Consider the following 20,189-nt stretch of genomic DNA (forward strand, 5'->3'; position numbering starts at 1 on the left):
ATAAATTAGCATTTTTAATAAATAAGTTATAGGTTATAATTTAATAAGAGGATTTACTTGAGAGCCAGTTTTAAATACCAAAAACTTAACCCTATATTTTAAAGTCACCTGCTAGTTGATGCTTACCATACTTATAGGTACAGTCTTAGACTTATAAGTCCAAACTGTAAAATTAAAGTTCTACAATGGTAAATGCTGCTGCTGTCAGTAGCGCTTGGAGGAGATCTATTTCCTCAGATGGACTGCTGCTGTCTCATCACACCGACTGTAGGAGTGGGATCTTTTTCTGTTTGTAGGATAAGCAAAGTCCCTGGAAATGTTGCTAATGTAGAAACTCTTCCTAGAACAGTCCACAAACACACTACACCCTCATACCCATCCCATGCATTTGTGCAGCTATCAGTGTTATATATATAACCCACTAGATGAAAATTTCCAGCTCACTTGTCCTTCTGTCCCCAGAATAATCCTTGCTGGGTGGCAGAAAGCCAACCAAGGGCAACAAGAAGCCATGCAAGGAGTGTCCTTTCACAGGTAATGAGGCCAGGTTGGGGGAGGACCAGATAGAAATGAGCTGGGGGCTGTATGCCAGGTCAACAAAGGAAGCTAGGGTCAGGCTTGTGGGAATATAGGAGATGTGTGCTGAGACTCTGAAGGGGACCGCAAACATGAGCTGGAGTGACAGGAAAAATCTGCAGGGTGGGAAACAAGAAAATGATGTGCAGTGCAACAGGGAAGTGGAAGCTTGATTTTTTGGTGGGGATCCAAAAGGTCACCACGGCTATGTGGGAGCCCTAAGGAAGAGCTGCAGTTCCAGGGGAACAGAGCCATCTGGAAGCTTCAGCATAAGAACTAAAGTGCCAGGTCCCAGCTTTGCTGGGGACCCTTGAGTGTTGCTGAAGTCTCTTCCTCCCAGTTTTTACTCTTTTACTTTTTGCTTTTATTTATTCTTCCCTTTTTCCAAGCAGTTCCAGAGAACCAATGGGAAAAACACATCATCCAAAGTTATTTGTCCCAGTCTTGGTAACTTTAACTCATCTCAAGATTCTCAGGTTAGGATCCAGAGATAGATTGTGAGAAATGTGAAGAAGTCCTTTAGTCAAAGATCCTCACTTTACCTCCTACCTGGGTTCTTCTGCTTCCATTGTCTTTGGGCTATGTCATCCTCACCCTCACCCCCACTTTTTCTAACTTCCCCTACTCTCTAGGGATAGGCAAAGCATCAGCCCCTAGCCTTCAGTACAGCAGGCAGAGGCAGACACAGGTCCTGGGTCAGAAAAACTGAGTATCCCACCTGTGGGAGTTGCTATATTTTCTTCTGTCCATGGGGAACTTTTGAAGCTGTTGTAACAGAATGGTGTGATCACACAGCAACATTTGTGCTTTAAGAAGGCTGTACTGCAGAGTAGATGATGGATTCTACAGAAGTCATAGTGGTGGCTGGGTGACTAATCAGTAAGCAGACTGAGCAGTATTCCAGGAAAAAGAAAGTGCCAATGGCAGCAGGGATAGAAACTATTAAGCCTACACGTGATAGATTAAAAGATCAGCATACACCATCTTTTGGAATTCTGAGTTTTATAAGTTTACTATATTAAGATACTTTATTTTTTAATATTACCAGTGCCTCAATGGTCCCAAAAGGTCTAGTGTCATCACTGGAAGTGTCCTCTAAATACCTGTGACCAATAGATATGGTCCCTTGAGGGCTGTAGGGACCATGAGTGCTTGAGAAGTTCTCAGCCTGGCTGGTGAGCTCTCCTCCGTGGAGCCTGGGTGTCAACTGCATTTAAAGATCTCTTCTTTAAATTCAATTTTGTTTAGTTGCCTACTAAGTTAGGTAGTCAAGTAGATTTACAGGAGAGAAAAAGAGACATGTGTGGAGCTGCACTTTGCATGCCTGTGATGTCCCTGGAATGCAGGACCAGCACATCTTGTTCAATGACATGTTTAATGGAAGTGCCAGCAGTGGCTGGACTTAGTGGCTCCCCTTGCACCTGACTTGCTTAAGCTCAGAATATTTGCAATCTCAAAGCCCATAGACTCCTATGTGAGTCAGGTGCGAAGGATTTTAATGCCTTCTGTGAGCTCAGAGAGGATTTTCTGACCACATTTCTAAAAAATCTGTCCTATGAAAATTAAATCCAAAGGACAGTAATAATAATGATCACTATGTACTGAACATTCCCTGCCAGTTCTGGGTCTGTCTGGTGTTTTGGAAGGGTATTTGTGAGACTGACATGGCTCCACAAGGGAGGCACTTAACTGCACTTACCTACTGCTGCTTCACAAACTGTCCCAGAGCTCAGTGGCTTAAAAAAACAAAAGCAAGAATTTGTTATTATTGTGACTAATGATAGTGTGGACAGGAATTTGGATATAGCACATTCTGAAGAGCTCACCTCTGCTTCATGATGTCTGAGATCTCAACTGGGATGGTTGTAATGGCTGGGGGCTGGAAGAACTGGGGCCGGCTGGGCTTCTCTACCTCCACACACACATCTCCTGTTAGCTTAGGCTTCCTCAGATAATGGCAGCCTCAGGGCAGTTGGACTGTTAGGGCTCCACTACTGACAGCAAGTAGGAGCTGCCTTGCTCTGAGGCCTGGGCCCTGAAACAACATCACTTCATCTATGTTCTATTGGCCAAAGTAGTCACAGAAACTGCATTCTGGGGAGTGTTCAAGGGAAGGGCCATAACACTCTACCGCTCAATGGGAGGAGTGGCAGAGATTTAACAGGCATTTTTAATTCACTACATTATTATCATCCCCATTTTATAGAAGAGGAAACTGAGGCCAAGTGATTTAAGAAACTGTGTTTCTTCTTATAAGAAATACAGCTGAGGCTGGAAAGTATGAGTTATTATAGGTCTTTTCACTTTCCAGTACACAGCGCTGCTCTCTCAACATGTGAGTGAACATTTGGTATAAATAAGATAAAACTTAGTGAGGGGCAAACTGCTTTTCTGACAGAATTTAGAATAAAGCATAACAAGTCATTTTGCTGCCATCTTTCCATACCATGTATCATGGCTGATGAGGCGCAGTCCAGCACACAGCTGTAGAACTTAATGCTTCTCTTCAGTTTGAGAGGTTGTTCAAGGTAAAGGAAGAAGGAAATGCAAATGAGTAAAATCACCAATTTAAAAGAGAAATACCTGGCTCAGTGTAGTTTTCTTTCCCCCAGAGGATACAAATGTATTTACATTATGAAATAAGCTGAATCCAATGGGAACCTCTTGTTATTATTAGATTTCCTCTTGAGAAGGAGTTATAAATAAAAACATAACTTGCTATTTTAGTATTTTGTTTTTCAGGGAAGAAAAACCTATTGCAAAAACAAATTTTAAAAAGAAAAACTTACCCCTTTCAAGAACTTGTTTATTTTCTTATTTACCAAACTAAAACTGTCTTCTTTCATCTCTGATTTTGTTGGGAGCTGAGGAGAAGAGGGTTGGTTTTTCCCCTTTTTCCAAATCTGAAAAGTCTCTTCTCGAACGTTAGCATTACTAAATCCTTCCCTTATTGGAGGCTGCAATTGATTCCAAGCGCTCCTCCCGCAGAGCTGTGGGCCAAGAGCGCCTCGGAGTGGGAGAAAAGGGAAAGGCAGAGCAGAGGGCGCCTGGGGCCAGCCAGCAGTTTCATTGGGGATTTCCGAGGCCCCACCGGATGGATTACTGTGGTCATAACTATTCTCTGGATCTTTCATATTTTTTTTTCTAGCATATGTCCTGCCATAATGTTGCTATTCTATCTCCTCAGCTACAGAAGAAGTTTGACAAAAAGTTTTCTGTAGCTGCTTTTGCGATCCTAGTGCATTGTGTGGATTTGACACTTTCATGTTTGGGTAAGCTCTGTATCATACACTGTGAGCACTTTCTTATCTTTATTAACATCTATTAATTTCTAACCACACAAGTAGAAGAAAGTTGCATTTACATAAGAGATATGTTCTTGGAGATTTTCAAACAGAATCCGAACTTCGCCTGAATCTAGTCTTGACAACGGATGGATGTGTGTCTTGGCTCATTGCTAAGCCTCACCAACATATGCTAGGCCTTATCAGCCATGCTCTTTGTCCAGATGGCCCATGGCCCAAGCCATCTCTTCTGCAGCTCTTCATTCAACTGTCACCTGCACAGTGAGGTAACTGCCCCTACTCTCACACATGCACTGTCCCAACTCCTCTTCCTGCTTTACATTCCCTGAAGCAGGGAAACCATCTAGCCTTCTATCTTCACTGACTCAGTTCCTGCTTGTCTCCCACTCCCCAACCTGCACCCTTGCTGCCCTAGCACCTAAGCTCCATGAGCACCAGGAGGGATTTCTGTCTGTTCTGTTCGTGGCTGCATCCCAAGCCTGGAGTAGGGCCTAATATGAAGAAGCTACTCCTTAGGTATTTGTTGAATGAATGCCTAAAGGGTGAATAGTTAACAAGTCTTTATTCCCGACAGTTTCAAGTTGTGCAATTCTAGAGGAATTCTTATGTAAAAGATGCCTGTTATTTTTAAAATTTCACTGATTAAGTTAGGCATTATTAATATTTTATGTTGTATTATTTCATATTTGCATAATTTACATTTGTACAAAATGTAACCACATGAATATATTCCGCTGGAAATAAAGTAAAATTATTACAATTTAAGACTAAAGTTCCTCTCACAGTTATATCTGTGGGGTATAGTTTTTAAAAGAGAACATTTACTGAATAGAAGTAGGGTATCTGTAAGTTGTACAGTAGGACACCACTAAGGCAGTTCAGTACGTTGGTTTCAACTTTCTTTTAAATATCACTAGCAGTGAAGGTTCTATACCTTCTTTCTTCTTTAAAATAATATTCATCAAAACAATTGTGTTAGTTTAAATGGATATAAAAGAAACCTGTTATTAAATATACCAGGATTAATGCCACAGATCTTTCCAGTTTTACTGTATTCTGAACTCTTGGGAAACAATGCTTACTTTTGTGTACAAAATACTGAGAGGTATCACTTTTATGTGGAAAATTCAGTGATGAAGGCGAAGGTTCCCACAATCTGACTCTGTAATCCAAAGTAGCAATCATTTCTGTTTGAGACCATGTGGTGTAAAACCATGTGCACGTGGTGCCACCCTGTGTTTGGTGGGGAGAACTACAAGACCACAAGCAACGAGGGATGAACGCCAGAAAGGTGCCTTAGAGGCTAAGACCTTCTCAGTACAATATGCCTATTGTATCTGCTAGGGATGTTTCTTTCTCAACCATTTGGTAACTTATTTCAGTCATACCTAATAAGTTCCTAAGTGTAACTTTTCAGTTATTAGCGAACTTTCAAAATAATAACAGTGCACTGTGTATTGTAAAGTACACTGTGATGTTTAAAAAAAACATTTGAAAATCTATCATTGGTTCATATGGCTAAGCAGAGATGGTGTGTGAGTTGCTATTTAAGCTACTAAAAAACAAAGGCTATTTTTCTGTCCATTATAGTGGCTCAAGTATAGATTTGGAGTCAAATGGTTCTGGGTTCAAGTCCTGCCTTCCCATTTACTGGTTGTGAAAACTTTGGCAAGTTATTTAGCTTCTGTAAACCTCAGTGTCCTCCTATGTATAATGGGATAATAATAGTGCTTCTTAGGTGGTACACATAACACACTTGCTAGCTGCTCAATAGCCATTTGTCTCATGATTGCCAGGACCCCAGAATCAGTTGTTGGCCTCCATCAGGAGCCTGGAGGGTCAGGCAAACTGAACAGTGCTGGATCCACTCCCAGCACCACCGTCATCCACCTCCTCCCTACTGAAGCAGAGACTACTATGGGACTATGGCTATGCTGGACTCTGTTTCAGCTTAGATTTTGCTGGTTCTGCATTTTCTGTGTTGAGAAAAGAGGACTGGCACACATGGTAAGGCCCTACTGGTCTTTCTTCGTTTTCACACACTCACTTTCTTGCTCTGTGTTTGATAGTCTATTGAAAATATGAAGAATTTTTAGATGATGATTTTGCGCAAGGTTAAAGTAGGAGAGATCCAAGGAACCATGGAGAAAACCCAGCAAATAGAAGCAGATGACAAGCTAAAGAAATTGTTTTAAAGTAGGGTCCCACCAAGGCTCCTGAGGAAACAGCCCCAAGCATTCTAACTCATCTTTCTGCTCACTCTCCCATAGCAATGCAGGTTAAACTGTGAGATAAGGCCAGGAGTAGGCACCATCAGAACATTATAATAAGGCACTACAGATGCAGGTACAGGGGAGCAGTTTATCAGTTAAGACCACACACATGCATTATGTGCCTGTTACATGTGAGACATTGTTCTAAACACCAGCAAACAAAATATCCAAAGACACCTGACATCATGGAGCTTAAATTCCATGGGGAGAGAAAAACAATAAAACAAACAAACAAAAAAAAAAAAAACTGAGTAAATGATATCATGTTAGAAGATGAACAGTACTATGCAGGAAAGCAGGACAATGTTAGGGACTGAAAGTGTAGAGGAGGAGAGGGAGCAGGATGCAGTATCAGTGGAGCAGCCTTACAGAGCAGTGAGGTTTGAGCAGACTTCAAGAAGGCAAGGAATCTTCTGGAAGCTCTCTGGTGAAAGTGCTCCAGGTGAGAAAACACTAAAGCAAAGGCCTTAAGGTGAGGTTTGCCTGTGTATTTAAGAAGAGGTGTGGCCAGTGTGAACCAGGAAAAACCACAGACAAAGGCAGACCTGTGGGAGGTGCTCAGGTTCTGGTAGGTCTTGCAGGCTGTTGTCAGCCCTTTGGCTTTTCCTGTAAAAAAAAAAAAAAAAAAAAAAAAGTGGGGGGTGAGGGGAGTAATTGGGGAGGTTTGCAGCCAGCAGTGACTTGATCTAATATCTCTGAAAAAGATCCTCTGGGTGTTGTGTTGAGAATAACCTGTGTGTCCCAGACAAGAAAAAAGCTAAAAGAGTTCATTACCACCAAACTGTTAAAGACCCCTGGGCTGCTCCAATTGAAACAGAACCCATGGACTCTTTAGTTAGGGGCCCAATTGCCCGCCACCAAAATTATAACCCTGAATACCAGAGCCAGAGTTTAGTGAAAAGAAAAAGAATTGTTTATTTAACAGTTATATAAATTTAGATTATTTGCGGATTTCTGCTGTTAAGTTTTATGTTCCTTATATCACCCATAAACACATATCCGGACTTCCGGCCAAGATGGAGGCTTAGACGGACATGCTCGGCCTCCCTCTACAACTAGAGAGGAATACAACTACTTCAAAAGAAAAGATAACTAGAAATTCCAGAAAACAAAACTACACGGAAGCACAACGTATGAAGTTACAAACCAGCAGCGCCCTTTGGGCAGGTAGGAAGAGCGAAAGTGGGTGGTGTTGTTTGCGGTAGCACCAGGGACAGCGGCAGGGAGAACAATCCCAGCAGCAGGGAGGACAATCCCGGCTGCAGTCAAACCCCAGCGGCTCGCAACCCCAACGCTGGGAGAAGCAGCCACCATATCGCCTGGAACAGTGAGGCCCAGGTGGCGGGAGGACGGATCCCGGTCTCCTAGCAGAATAACTGTGTGAATCCATCTTGGACCCCCGCCTCCACACAAAGCACCACAGGGCTGTGAAATAGGTTGCGGATCGCGCGCCACTGGTCGCTGGGCAGTGACAACAAAGCGCCGGCGAGAAAGGTTGCGGATCGGCGCCAGTCGCTGGGTTGTGACGAGTACACAGGCACTGCCCCCTGTAGCTGGCCCAAGAAAACAAAACTCATCTGTCAAAATGAGGCAGACAACTATAGAAATCCCGGTGGTGCAGCTCACCAGGCAACAGATGAAGAATCTGACAGATGAACAAATAAGAGGCTCAGTTCAGGGCCATTGTTATCAGGTGGCTTACAGAATTAACAAAAGGTCTGGAAAAAGATGAGAAAGAATCGAAAAACATTCATACTGAAAGGAACAAAACCACATACGAGACAGATGGTGAGGAAATAAAATCCAGAGTTCAAATCAATAAACCAGAACACAAAGAAGGAACAAACAGTCAACCAGTACAGAGAGAAAAACGGGAAGCAAGGAAAATGATGAGAGGATCAGAAACCTCTGGGACAGCTATGAAAGGCCCAACATAAGAATCATTGGTTTGCCAGAGGGCGAAGAAGATGAACTAGAAATTGAAAAGTTAAGTGAAAATATAATAAAGCAGAACTTCCCAAACTTGGGGAAGGAAATAGACTTACAGGTCCAGGAAGCACAGAGAATTCCAAAACAACTGGACCCAGGGAGAACCACTCCAAGACACATTATAATCAACATGTCAAAAGTTAAAGATAAAGAGAGAATCTTAAAAGCAGCAAGAGAGAAGAAAAGAATCATGTACAAAGGGGTCCCAATTAGACTATCAGCTGACTTCTCAAGGGAGGCCCTGCAGGCAAGAAGGGACTGGCAAGAAATATTCAAAGTAATGAAAATCCAAAACCTACAACCACGAATACTCTTTCCAGCGAAATTGTCATTCAGAATAGAAGGGCAGAGAAAGTGTTTCCAGGACAAAATAAAACTGAAAGAGTTCATTAGATCCAAACCACTGTTATATGAGATGTTAAAGGGACTGGTTTAGAAAAAGGAGGATCAAAACTATGAACACTAAAATGAAAACTGCATCACAAGAAACAACAACAGAAGCTAGGGAATTGAAACAAAGGCAAACTAAACAGGCAACGAGAGTGGAAAAAGAACTATAGGTATGGGGAGCATATTGGGGGGAGGTCAGCAGGGAGGGGAAAGGGGGAGAGGGAGGGAGATGATATAGGAATTAAGGAGCATGGTAGGAGGGAATGGAATAGACAGAGAGAGGTTGAGAAGAACTGTATGCACAACTAATGGACATGGTCTAAAAGCGGGGGACAACTGGAGGGAGGGGGGCCACCGGGTGGAGGGGAGAAGAGGGAAGGGAAATTGGGACAAATGTAATATTATAGTCAATAAAACACATTTAAAAAAAAAAAAAAAAACACATATCCTTGCCTCCCCCTACCAAACGAGGCTAGTTTAGAAAAGTTAGAGATACTGTTTCCCTACTTTCTAAACACAGTTCAGCTTTACCAGTAGTTGCCAATCATTCAATTCTAATTGGGGAGACCTCGTCTGTGTTATGGGGTCCACCAGCTTTTAATCCAGAACCTAGTGGATTCTCAGCCTCCTTGTAAACTGCATAGTTAGTCCATTGTAATCCACATGGTCAGTCTGTTCCTTTTCAAAGCAGCAAGGTACGTCCCTTCCTTAAAACTGCATCGTCAGACCCCATTAAATCCGTATGGTCCGCCTGTCCCCAGTTAAATTCACATGGTCAGCCTGGCTAAAATGTCTGCTTCTTATTTTTAAATCCCTGACTACGTCCTCTGGTGCAGTGGGTATGGTAACCAGTTCTAACCATTCACAGAACCTCACGCAGGCTCTGTGTGCCTTTTCCATACGTCCCCTGGTCCAAGACCCCTCCCATCTCCTTGAGGCCTTGGATGCATTAAAGACATTTTGCATAACAAAGACACTAGCCACCAGCCTCAGGCATGTGGAGGCATCCCGAAAGCTGCTTCCTTCTCCCCATCCCCCAGCTGCGAACTCTGGGGTTTTTTGGACTCCCCTGTTTCTGTAACAAAACCAGTATACAAGAAATGTTAAAGGGACTTCTTTAAGAAGAAAAAGAAAAAAGACATGAAAGATATGAATAATAAAATGGCAATAACTATATTCCTATCAATAATCACTTTAAATGTAAATGGATCAATTTTTCCAATCAGAAGAATAGAGTGGCTGAATGGGTAAGAAAAGACCTATATATATATGCTGCCTACGAGAGACCCACTTCAGATGAAAAAACACACACAGACCAAAGTAAAGTCATGGGAAAAGATATTTCATACAAATGGAAGCAAACAAACAAACAAAACCAAGCTGGGGTAGCAATACTTACATCAGACAAAGTAGACTTTAAAACACAGGCTATAATAAGACGAAAAAAGGACTCAGCAATTCCACTTCTAAGGCTGTCCTACCTCCAATGCCCCGACTTGGTCGGAAACTCCTTGTCCAGCAGAGGTTTCAAATTTATCCAGGAGACTGTATTTTGTCTGGAGGGATGGGATGTGGCTAATCTCTCTAGTGGTGAAGAGCCCAGAATTCCCGTGTCCCATGCCTTTTATTGAGGAGGGGATTTGGGAGATACAAGCTCAGGACTTATGAATCACCAATAAGCTTTTAGACGCTTGGACTACAGTTGACAGTTACTGATTACAGATATCAATATAAAGAACACAGTGACCAGTCTGTGTCAGGGTCTATTAAACATCTTGACATCACACTGCCATTAGGTGCAAGGCTTCATACATTTTTAGCTACAGATTGTTTAAAGTTAACTAAGATTAGAGCAAGCTCTAAAGCATAATATGCATTCTTTAAATCCAAATCCCATGGGAACCCTCTGAATGGCCTTTGGTCCTATCTGCCTCTTAGTCTTCTGGTTTTTCTGTTGGGACTTAAAGGCCTTCCAGGGGTGCCGGCTATAATTCCTGAAACCACAAGGAGAGGTCCCCTACGTACTTCTAGGTATTTATCTGAAGAAACCCAAAGCACTAGTTTGAAAAGACATATGCATCCCTATGCTCATTGCAACATTATTTACAATAGGCAAGATATGGAAGCAACCTAAGTGTCCATCGATAGATAAATGGATAAAGAAGATGTGGTACATATATACAATGGAATATGACTCAGCCACAAAAAAAGAACAAAATCTTGCCATTTGTAATAACATGGATGGACCTAGAGGGTACTGTGCTGAGTAAAATAGGTCAGATTGAGAAAGACACATATGTGAAATATAATTAACAAAACAAATGAACAAAGAAAACAGAAATAAACTCATAGAGAAAGAGATCACTTTGATAGTTACCAGATTTGGGGGGGCAGGGGATTGGGAGGATAGGTGAAAAGGGGGAAGTGATTAAGATGTGAAAACTGCCACTTGCAAAGACAGCTATGGAGATGCGAAGTACAGCATATGGAATATAGTCAATAATATTGTGATAAATATGTGTGGTGCTACACTTATTGTGATGATTGTCTAACACATATGTTGTATACCTGAAACTAATATAGTATTGTTTGTCAATTGTAATTGAAATAAATTTTTTAGAAAAACCAAAAAGATTAAAGACCTTGAGAGAGGAGATTATTGTGGATTCTCCAGGTGGGCCTAATCTAATAGTGTGAGTCTTCATAAATTGAGAAGCTTTTCTGTCTTTGGTTAGAGAACCAGAGAGATGACAGCATAACTCAGCCTGACACTGTTGGTTTTAAAGATGGAGGAAGGGGCCATGAGCCAAGAAATACAGGTAGCCTACATAAGCCAGAAAAGGCAAAGAAATGGGTTCTTCCTCAGAGGCTCAGAAAGGAATGCAGCCCTGCTAACCCCTTGATCTTAGCCCAGTGAGATTCATGTTGGATTTCTATCCTCAAAGGTAAAGGATAAGTTAGTGTTGTTTTTAAAAAATGCAAAACAAACGAACGAAGAACAGAAAGAGTCCTGGCTGGGTACCTCAGTTGGTTAGAGCATTTTCCTGAGCACATTCCTGCTGGGTTTGATGAAGAATGGATAGTTGTGAAGGAACAGGATAGGTGAAGGAGTACCAAGTAAGTGTAGTAAACTGAGGGAAATTTAGCGAGGCCTTTTGTTCAGATTCTTGGTGTCCCTTTGTCTTTGGAGATACGGGGGCTCCTTTCTTATGACCTGCTTAAGGGGAGAAGGTGGGGAAGGTCAGAGCAACCTTGCTTCTGCTGTTTGTTTTTTTCAAACTTCTTCAGCTTAACATATTCAACATGCCAAGGTGCCATATTTTAGGGTAGCCTGTCCTGAACCCCATCAACCCTCATGTGAGAGTTGCTTTCCCTAGACCCAAAGGAAAGGAATCTCCTTATCTCTGAAGACAGGAATGTTGAAGGGAATCTAAAGGGCCTTGCTCACTTTCCCCTAGTTGACTACACTTAGCTCATACCCTTTGTCTTATTACATTTTTTCATGATTTTTCACTCTTCATCAAACCTAGTCTAAACACACAGGTTTAACTGCTTTTGAGGGTCTTCATTTCCTTATGAAGGCTCTGTTGTCACATAAAACTTTGATTAAATATGTATGCTGTTTGCCTGTTGCTCTGTCTTTCCCAGTCTAATTTATAAGGCCCCAGCTGGAGAACCTAAGATGGGTAGAGGCAGAGATTTTTTTCTCACCTACATCCCCTTGCTCACTACTTTGTTCTGGGTGTGTCGGTGCAGGGCCTTGTGTAGAATGGTTGCTCAGGAAATAATAAATGAGTACGTGAACAAGTGAGAATGAGGATGAGGCTACAGACTTTTTGTGGTGATCCCTTAGAAAAACATCTGGGCACTTTCAATGGTTTTAGAAGTTGATGACACTGGGTGATTAGTAAGTATAATTTCACTTAAAAATGTAAGGCTTTCCTGTTTACTGATAAAGGCTCCAGCAATAGTCCTCTTGCAATTAATCGGTCATCCCAGAGCTATGTTAGACTGGAGGCCATCACAGCCACAGTATTTTGCAATTCCTCTATTTCCCTAACTCTTGAATCTGAACTTGCCTTGTGATTCGATTTGACCAATAAAATGTGGCAGAAATGATGTGGACATGGTCCTGGAAGCCTAGGCTTTATGAGCCTGTAACTTCCGCTTTCACCCTATTGGAATGCTGTGTCCCTCACATAAGGAAACTCAAGCTAGACAATAGGATGATAAGAGGCCTTATAGTTGGGTGGTACTTATACCCATGAGACTGAATAAGGAAGTGAGGATAGATGGGGGAGAGAGCCAAGGCCAGTTCAATCACTGACACCAGAGCAAAGGCAGACTATTTTGGAACAGATGTAGGTAATTTGTTGATGGGGTGGTGAGATAAATGGAAGATCTCTCCTAATTGCTGTTTTTTTAATTAAACAAGGAGTAGGAGTTGACAGGTGACAGGCAGGCAGGCAGTGAGACTGTACTGGAGTTTTGAGAAGAAGGAGGGTGTGTGCAGCCATACAGGAGAGTGAATGAGAGATTTGACCAGGGAAATATAGTGCAGTTGACCAGCAGTAGCAAAGGTCTCCTTGATGTTTATGATCATTAAAATGAGTAATGTTAGCATCATACTGGCTTGTTTTTCTCCAGCCACAATTACTTGCCCAAGAGTAGTTCCAGAGTAGGTGGAGAGTTGGGGTTTTTCCAGATAAAGAGAAAGGAGAGAGAGAAGCAAGAGGTTGAAGGTCATTGAAAAAGAATAGCTAAAATGATGGAGCATGGAATTTATGCTGGGTAAAGAGTATAAGGGACAAAGAAACTGGTGACTCTCAAACCAGTAGGAAATAATTAGCAGCAAAGGACAAATATAATTAAATCTTAAATTAAGGGGTCTCTGAGTCAGAGTCAACAGTATTAGCATACCTACAAGTCAGGAAGTGACATTCTGCATTCTGCAGCTTAGCACAAATGTCTCTGGGATCAAAGGGGGAAGATATTCATCCCCAAACACATGGAAATGGGAAAATGTAGCTAGACAGCCCAGCAAAGAAGTTAGAGAATCTTCAAGGGAGAGCTGGAGACAGACCTATAATCAGATTACCCTGAGTTAATTACTACTCTCAGTAAATTTAGTTAATCGAATTAGACTGTAACTCTGGATTATCCAGCAAATGGAGAAACTGGGGAGAAGGGAGAAAGGGGAAGGAGAGTGCTACTCGTATTAGTATAAAACCAGTTTGCTTGTCTGCTTCCACTCACACGCATGTCCCTGATATGGCTGTGTGTCCAGCTCAGCAGACCTGTGAATAAACAATGCCTCATCTACTGTTTAAGTCCTGTGTCCCAGTGTGTTATTGTGAGCATTTCTCACAAGAGGGAGTGTGAATAAGAATAGAGGGATAGAAAAATGTGAGAGTTTTGTTGAAGGCGAAGAATTATTGGCACTGGGAAAGGTGAATTGGAATGACTAGAGGAGCTAAAGTGGGCTGCTTGAAGTTGATACCGTAGAGGACACAGTTATTAGTAAGGTCAAGGTTAGAATCCTGGGAATGGTGGCTGAGCCTTTTGGGTTAGTAACTGAGAAGCTGCATACACATTGCCGGAACCATCTATGAGGATATTTAAATCACAGTGAATTATGAATTGAATCAACTGTATTACTGGCTATTATTTCTGCAAGATGATCACAAACAATCTTAACTCCCTGAATTTTTCTTTCACAGAACTCTCCTCAGTTTGTATTCGTCAAGTAATCATTTGACAATAATCAGGAATAACAGTCTGTTTTTGGTTACTGACTGACATATTAGCGCTCAAAAGTTGAAATGAAAAAAAAAATACTACCTATGGAACAAATGTTATAAATTATAACGCCAATGCATTTTCACATGAAAGGAAAGGCAAGGCTCCATGAGGGCGGCGTATTTTGTCTGTTGTACTCCCTACTGCTTTTCTGGTCCTTATGTAAGGCATAAAAAAGCCACTGACGCTCAAACCAGTAGGAGATAATTAACAGATGAATCATGGAAAAGGGACGAGGAAATGACATTCTGCAGCTCCTCACACATATCTCTGGGATCAAAAGGAGGAAGACTGTCATCACCAAACACAGAGCAGTGGGAAGATGTAGCTAGATAACTGCAAATAAGTTGGAGATAGACCTATATAGATTACCCTTAGTTAATCACACCCTTGGCCCTTGGCTGGTTTGGCTCAGTGGATTGAGCGTCGGCCTGCGAGCTAAGTGTCGCTGGTTCGATCTTCCAGTCAGGGCACATCAGAGAAGGAAAACTCTGACTCCAAAAAACCTCCGCTGCCTTGTGGCATACCTCTTCAGGGGAAAGGCTAAGGGAGTAAACCCCGACAGAAAATCCGGAGCCGGAGTCCCTAAGGCGGTTTGACGTTGTAGTCAACACCGGCAACTCCTGCGGCGCACCTGAAGCCAAGCTGTATTGACTCCGTCTTTCCCTTGGACCCTTCAGCTGCGAAGAGAGGGGGGGTCTGCTGCATGGGCAACAGCAGACCCTCCATATCACCCTGCCCAGGCTCTGTAGCTTCAGCTTCACTGGAGAGGACACTCCAGCGTCATCGCAAGATGTCGATTCAACACGGGAGGAGACAGATACCGTGTCACTCCCAAGTCGGACTGCACAACCATTCTCGGCGGTGCAGATAGACTCTTAAGAAGTTACACCATCGTCTCTCGAGACGGACGGCTGCCGACGACGAATCACACCCTTAGTTAAGTAGTTAATCACGTTAGATTGTGAACCCGGGTTAACCTGGAATGGAGAAACAGGGGAGAAGGAGAAGGGTTGGGGGGAGGGGCTAATAGCGTTAATATAAAACCAGTTCACTTTGTCAACTTCGTGTGCATGCCCCTGGCTGGCTGTGCCCCTGACTGCAGACTCGTGAATAAACGCCTCTCTTTGCTGCTCAAGTCCTGTGACCCGGTGTTTTATTGTGAGCGTGTCTCACACTTAGAACAGTGACTGACACATACGGGGCATTCAATAAATACTTGTTGAAGGAATGAACGAATGACCTCTAAAATTCCACCGCGCCTGCGTTAGAAGCCCACAGGTCTGACCAAGCGCTCTGCGCCTGCGCAGTGCCCAGATGAGCTCCCATACCTACTTTGCTTTATGAGATTTGACCCCTGCTGGCCCCGGTAGCCAACGGCGCTGTCCTAACTTCCTATTAGGTGTTTCCACGCCTCCTCAGCTGGGCATTTGCTCTCTATGGCAGGGGCGGGGTATTAGTGATGGCTGCTCAGAAGATCAATGAGGGGCTGGAACACCTCGCCAAAGCTGAGAAATAGTGAGTGAGAGACTCTGCTGTGTACCTTTGGCCACTGGGGTCGTGCCCCCCTCAGGCCGGGTTGGAAGGGGGGCGCGAGGGAGTGAGAGTGGCTGGGCTTGGGGATGCCGGAGCGGGCCGCTTACAAGCACAGTTACCCCCTCCCCCCAGGAAGTCGTCAGCGCGCCCTTTCTGGGGGTCCGTGGGGTGAAGGCTCTGCCGCCTGTGTTCTAAACTTGGCTTCTTAACCTCGGCGCTTTGGGCTGCGTGAGGCCCGGGGCGGGGGCCGCCCTGTGCACTGCAGCGTCTGCAGCAGCATCTCCGGCCTGCACCTACTGGTGCCAGGAGCACGCTTCTCCTTCCTCCCTTTTGTCACAACCAAAACTCCCCGCGGGAGATAAAATCGCCCCCGTTGAAAACCACTGCTCTAAAAGACTGCCGTCTGTTGAGTGGTGGGCTACAGATTCACCCTGGAAATTCTTCGGTGACCTTTTGTCAGGTCCCATTATACTCTTCCTGGGGGCAGGAATTGCGCTTCCTTAGTCTTGTCTGGTCACCTTCTACGGTTTGCAGTAGGCACCCAGCACATACTTGGGGAACTGAATTGATTTCTGCATAACCTTTTCGACACTCCTTCTCTGTTGCATTACTCCAGTGAATTTTTATCTGGCAGTTCGAGATAATGAAAAGTCTACACTGTGCTCTGTGTTAGAAGCTTCACATACCTCAGCTGACTGACATCTCCACAACTTACCAAATAGAGATTCTCACTTTACAGCTGAAGAAATGAGACTTGAAGAGCCTCATAATAACTAACCCAAGGCTGCACAGTGGAAAGGCAGCAGATACATTTCTCCTCCGGTGAAAAAAGAACTCAAGCTATTTTTGTTGTACCACATTACTTCCAGGCAGTGAGAAAGGTACTGGTGCTCTTTTGGTGCAGGTGCCCACAACAATCTGGTTATTGAGAACGAACACGAACGTATTATTAGGATAGCGTCTATAATAAGGATCATCCTAAAGCTGTTAACTGTGCTTTGGTTAAAGAGGGAGAAGGTTATTCTACCTGGGCGGCATTTAGGAACATAATAACAGGTGATTTCTGAACAGGGCATGAAAAATAAGAAATTTTTAGAGGAGGGAAATCGTACGACAGAACCCATGCCCAGGATGCAGTTTAGCCACACGCCTAAAAATGTGCTGGGGGAACAGTGAATGCAGAGTAGTTGCAGTACCCAGGGCATGAGCTAGAATGGAGAAGTGTTGGGGCCAGACTGGGAAAGGACTGCGCTCTGTCCAGTGGTCCTGAACATTGGCTTTCCTAGGGATCTAATAACCAGTGGGATCTGGTTAGATTTGTTTTAGCTGAAGGAAATGTGCCAGTGTGGAGGAGTTGTCGCTGTGTATCTGTACATAGGCTGCTGGGGTTACTGAGGTAAAAAGTGGTCTCTTCCTCAAGAGCTTAGAAACACAGGAGGGCAGACAAGTAAACAAATGAGTCAAATTAAGGCATTCATTGCTAGATTAGAAGTATACTATGGCTTCAGTTGAGATACAAGGTAAGGAAAGGTTGCTGTCCCAAGGGTGGGAGGAATGGAAGAGGAGGGCAGAGCCTGAAAGGTGACTTCCCCCTTACAGGTTAGTAATGGCAAGGGCCAAAATTAAAGCTACAGCACAAGGAGCAGGATTGGGTGATGTTCCTTAGATAGAATTGAAAAGCTTTAATGACTTGACTGGATGTGCAGGGTTGTCCCCTTTGTTTCTAACTTGGGAGATGGAATGGTGGAGAGACCTTCAGCCAAAGCAGGGCACAGAGATGAGTGAATATGATGGATGGGTAGGGCTGGGGCAGGGAGGTGCTGGATTGAGGCTTGAATGTGTTGTGTTTGAAGGCTCAGTGGGTGATAGGGAAAATGGGCCTGGAATGGAGAGGTGATTCGATATTTCTGTCTTCTAATGATATCGTGGTTCAATATTGCGAAGTAGTTTCGTCATTATAATTAACCCCCTCAAATGGGGTGGTTTTGTGGGTTTTGGTCCTATGGAAATTGATTAAACTGTTGGCCTCAAGAGAATACCTTTCTCGAGTCTTCTGAAAACAAACAAACAAACAGTCAAATCAGGTATAGTCTTTAAACTAAATTAACCAGAGTGCCTTCTCAGTTACTAATTAGAGGTGCTTAGTTTACTGGGGGCGATTTATTGGGTTGGCCAAAAAGTTCATTTGGTTTTTTCCATAAGACGACTAGTAGCGCTTAGTTGTCTTCAACTTCATTTGAAACAATTTTGTTAGATTGTATTGTGACAGCTGTCCTATCAGCCATGCATTAAAAAAAAAAATCTTATCGAAATTGGTGAGTTTTTGTGTAGGCATTTTAATATTGAAGATGGAAGAAAATATGCAACATTTTTCGCATATTGTGCTTTATTATTTCAAAGGTAAAAACACAACTGAAATGCAAAAAAAAAAAGGTTTGTACAGTGTACGGAGAAGGTGCTGTCACTGATCCAACATGTGAAAAGTGGTTTGTGAGGTTTCAAGCTGGAAGTTTCTGGCTGGACAATGCTCCACAGTCGGGTAGACAGTTCAAGTTGACAGTGAACAAATGGAGACATTAATTGAGAACAATCAGTGTTATACCACACAGGAGATAGCTGACAAACTCAAAATATCCAAATCAGTAACGTTATTGGTGAAAATGAAAAATGTGTCTTTTACAGAAAAAATCATACAGACTTTTTGACCAACCCAATACTATCTTTTTAAACTGTAGCTCTTGCATGTATAGCCCATTAAACAATTGAATGATTATACTTTATTTTTGATGAAATTTGAAAATTTTGTTAGTATACAGAACATAATAAGTGCTTTGGAGTGGGGTGGAGGATTAAGTTTTTGTTTTATTGTATACTTCCTCAGTTTTGTGGATTAGAGTGGACAGACTGCAATTTAAGGATTTTTTATTTTTTGTCTTCATATTCTTTTTTTTAAGTGTGTTTTATTGATTATGTTACAATAGTTCCAATTTTTTCCCCTTTGCTCCCCTCCGCCCAGCACCCCCTCCCCAGTAACCTCCCCCCCCAAGTCCATGCCCATGGGTCGTACATACAAGCTCTCCTGCATCACCCTTTCATATATTCTTCTTCTTCTTCTTTTTTAATAATTAATTGTTTTAACAATAAAAAAATAACAATCTCTGCCTCTCAGATTTAAGACCCTTTATAATCTTATAAAGGACAATGGGCGAAGGTTTCAATCTCCTCTAGCTGCTTCAAGCTGGACATGGTCGTCGTCCTACCTACCCTTTGGTCCAGAAATACCTAATAAGAGTGGGGGTATGGAGGGAAGGGTGGCCATCCCACATGGGGAAGGATCGTGCAGACTCCAGGTCAGTTGGCTGTCCCCAGACAACGGTGTGCTTTATTTAACAGGCTGGCATCCTTGTATTCTGGGGGCAACAGATTTGGCAACAGGGTTAAAAGACATCATTCAATCCGTAACCACTAGATGACAAAAGGCAGGGATTAATTTTTCAATGTTCCACATTAAGGGTAAAAAGGGCTTCTTTGGAGGAAGGTGTGCCAGGCACATCTCACCTGTCCAAAACCCTTTTGCCCATTATACTTATTTAGGGCTGAGGGAAATATTTTAGGTTCCCCCCCTCTCAGACCTCTGGGCTCTTTCTGTCCAAGCCATTAGGATAGAAAAGAGAAACCAGTTTTAAAGTGAAGCCAAGGACCACCCCATACTTCACCAACCCAGCCACTTAGTTCAGCCAAACTGTTAAGTCTCATGAGGCAGCAATGCAGACAGGATTAAGTGAGGCCTATATGTACAGACAATCACTCAGGTAATGAGATCATAGGCTTATGCCCTTTGAAAACAGAAAACACATGTTAATTTATGTAACATAACCCATAAACAAGTCTCTAAATCTGTAAGACTGTCTTATTGGAAAGACATCCAGTTGCAAGTCATTTGACATTTTTCTTGCCTGTGAATTAAACATCTTGGGTGACATAGTTTAACTTTCAAATGAAAACAAATTTTCAATGAAAAGAAACTTTCAATGAAAAGAAACTTTAGAGACGGTTAGTTGCACTACTTTATAGTCTACCACTGAGCATTGTGATTTTCCTTGAATAATGATTTTTCTTCCTAAGATTACCCTTCTTGTCATTAAAGGGACTGCATTAAGTCCATTTTTAATTTATCCTGTTCATTTGCATAAACACAAGAGGAGCAAATGATCACTTATGATCTTTAGTTCTGCTTTGCTGGAACTTATGCAAGGAACATTTAGGGTGACCTTCAATCTGCCCTTGAGGGCGCAGAAGCTGAGCCACATACCTGGCATTC

General features: G+C 42.8%; 1 protein-coding gene across 2 annotated transcripts in view; it reads left to right on the forward strand.

Moving 5' to 3' along the window:
- The first annotated feature begins 15,741 nt into the window (after positions 1-15,741).
- NAPG (NSF attachment protein gamma) overlaps positions 15,742-20,189 on the forward strand; it is a 38,368-nt gene continuing 33,920 nt past the window's right edge. For both annotated transcript variants that reach the window (XM_090285153.1, XM_090285154.1), the window contains exon 1: positions 15,742-15,850. In XM_090285153.1, the coding sequence (XP_090141279.1) occupies positions 15,795-15,850 (56 nt within the window). In that variant the 5' untranslated portion in view covers positions 15,742-15,794. The remainder of the gene's footprint in view (positions 15,851-20,189) is intronic.

Source organism: Furipterus horrens, unplaced genomic scaffold, assembly GCF_987537825.1.
Source record: "Furipterus horrens unplaced genomic scaffold, mFurHor1.1.pri manual_scaffold_8, whole genome shotgun sequence".
NCBI classification, from domain to species: Eukaryota; Metazoa; Chordata; class Mammalia; order Chiroptera; family Furipteridae; genus Furipterus; species Furipterus horrens.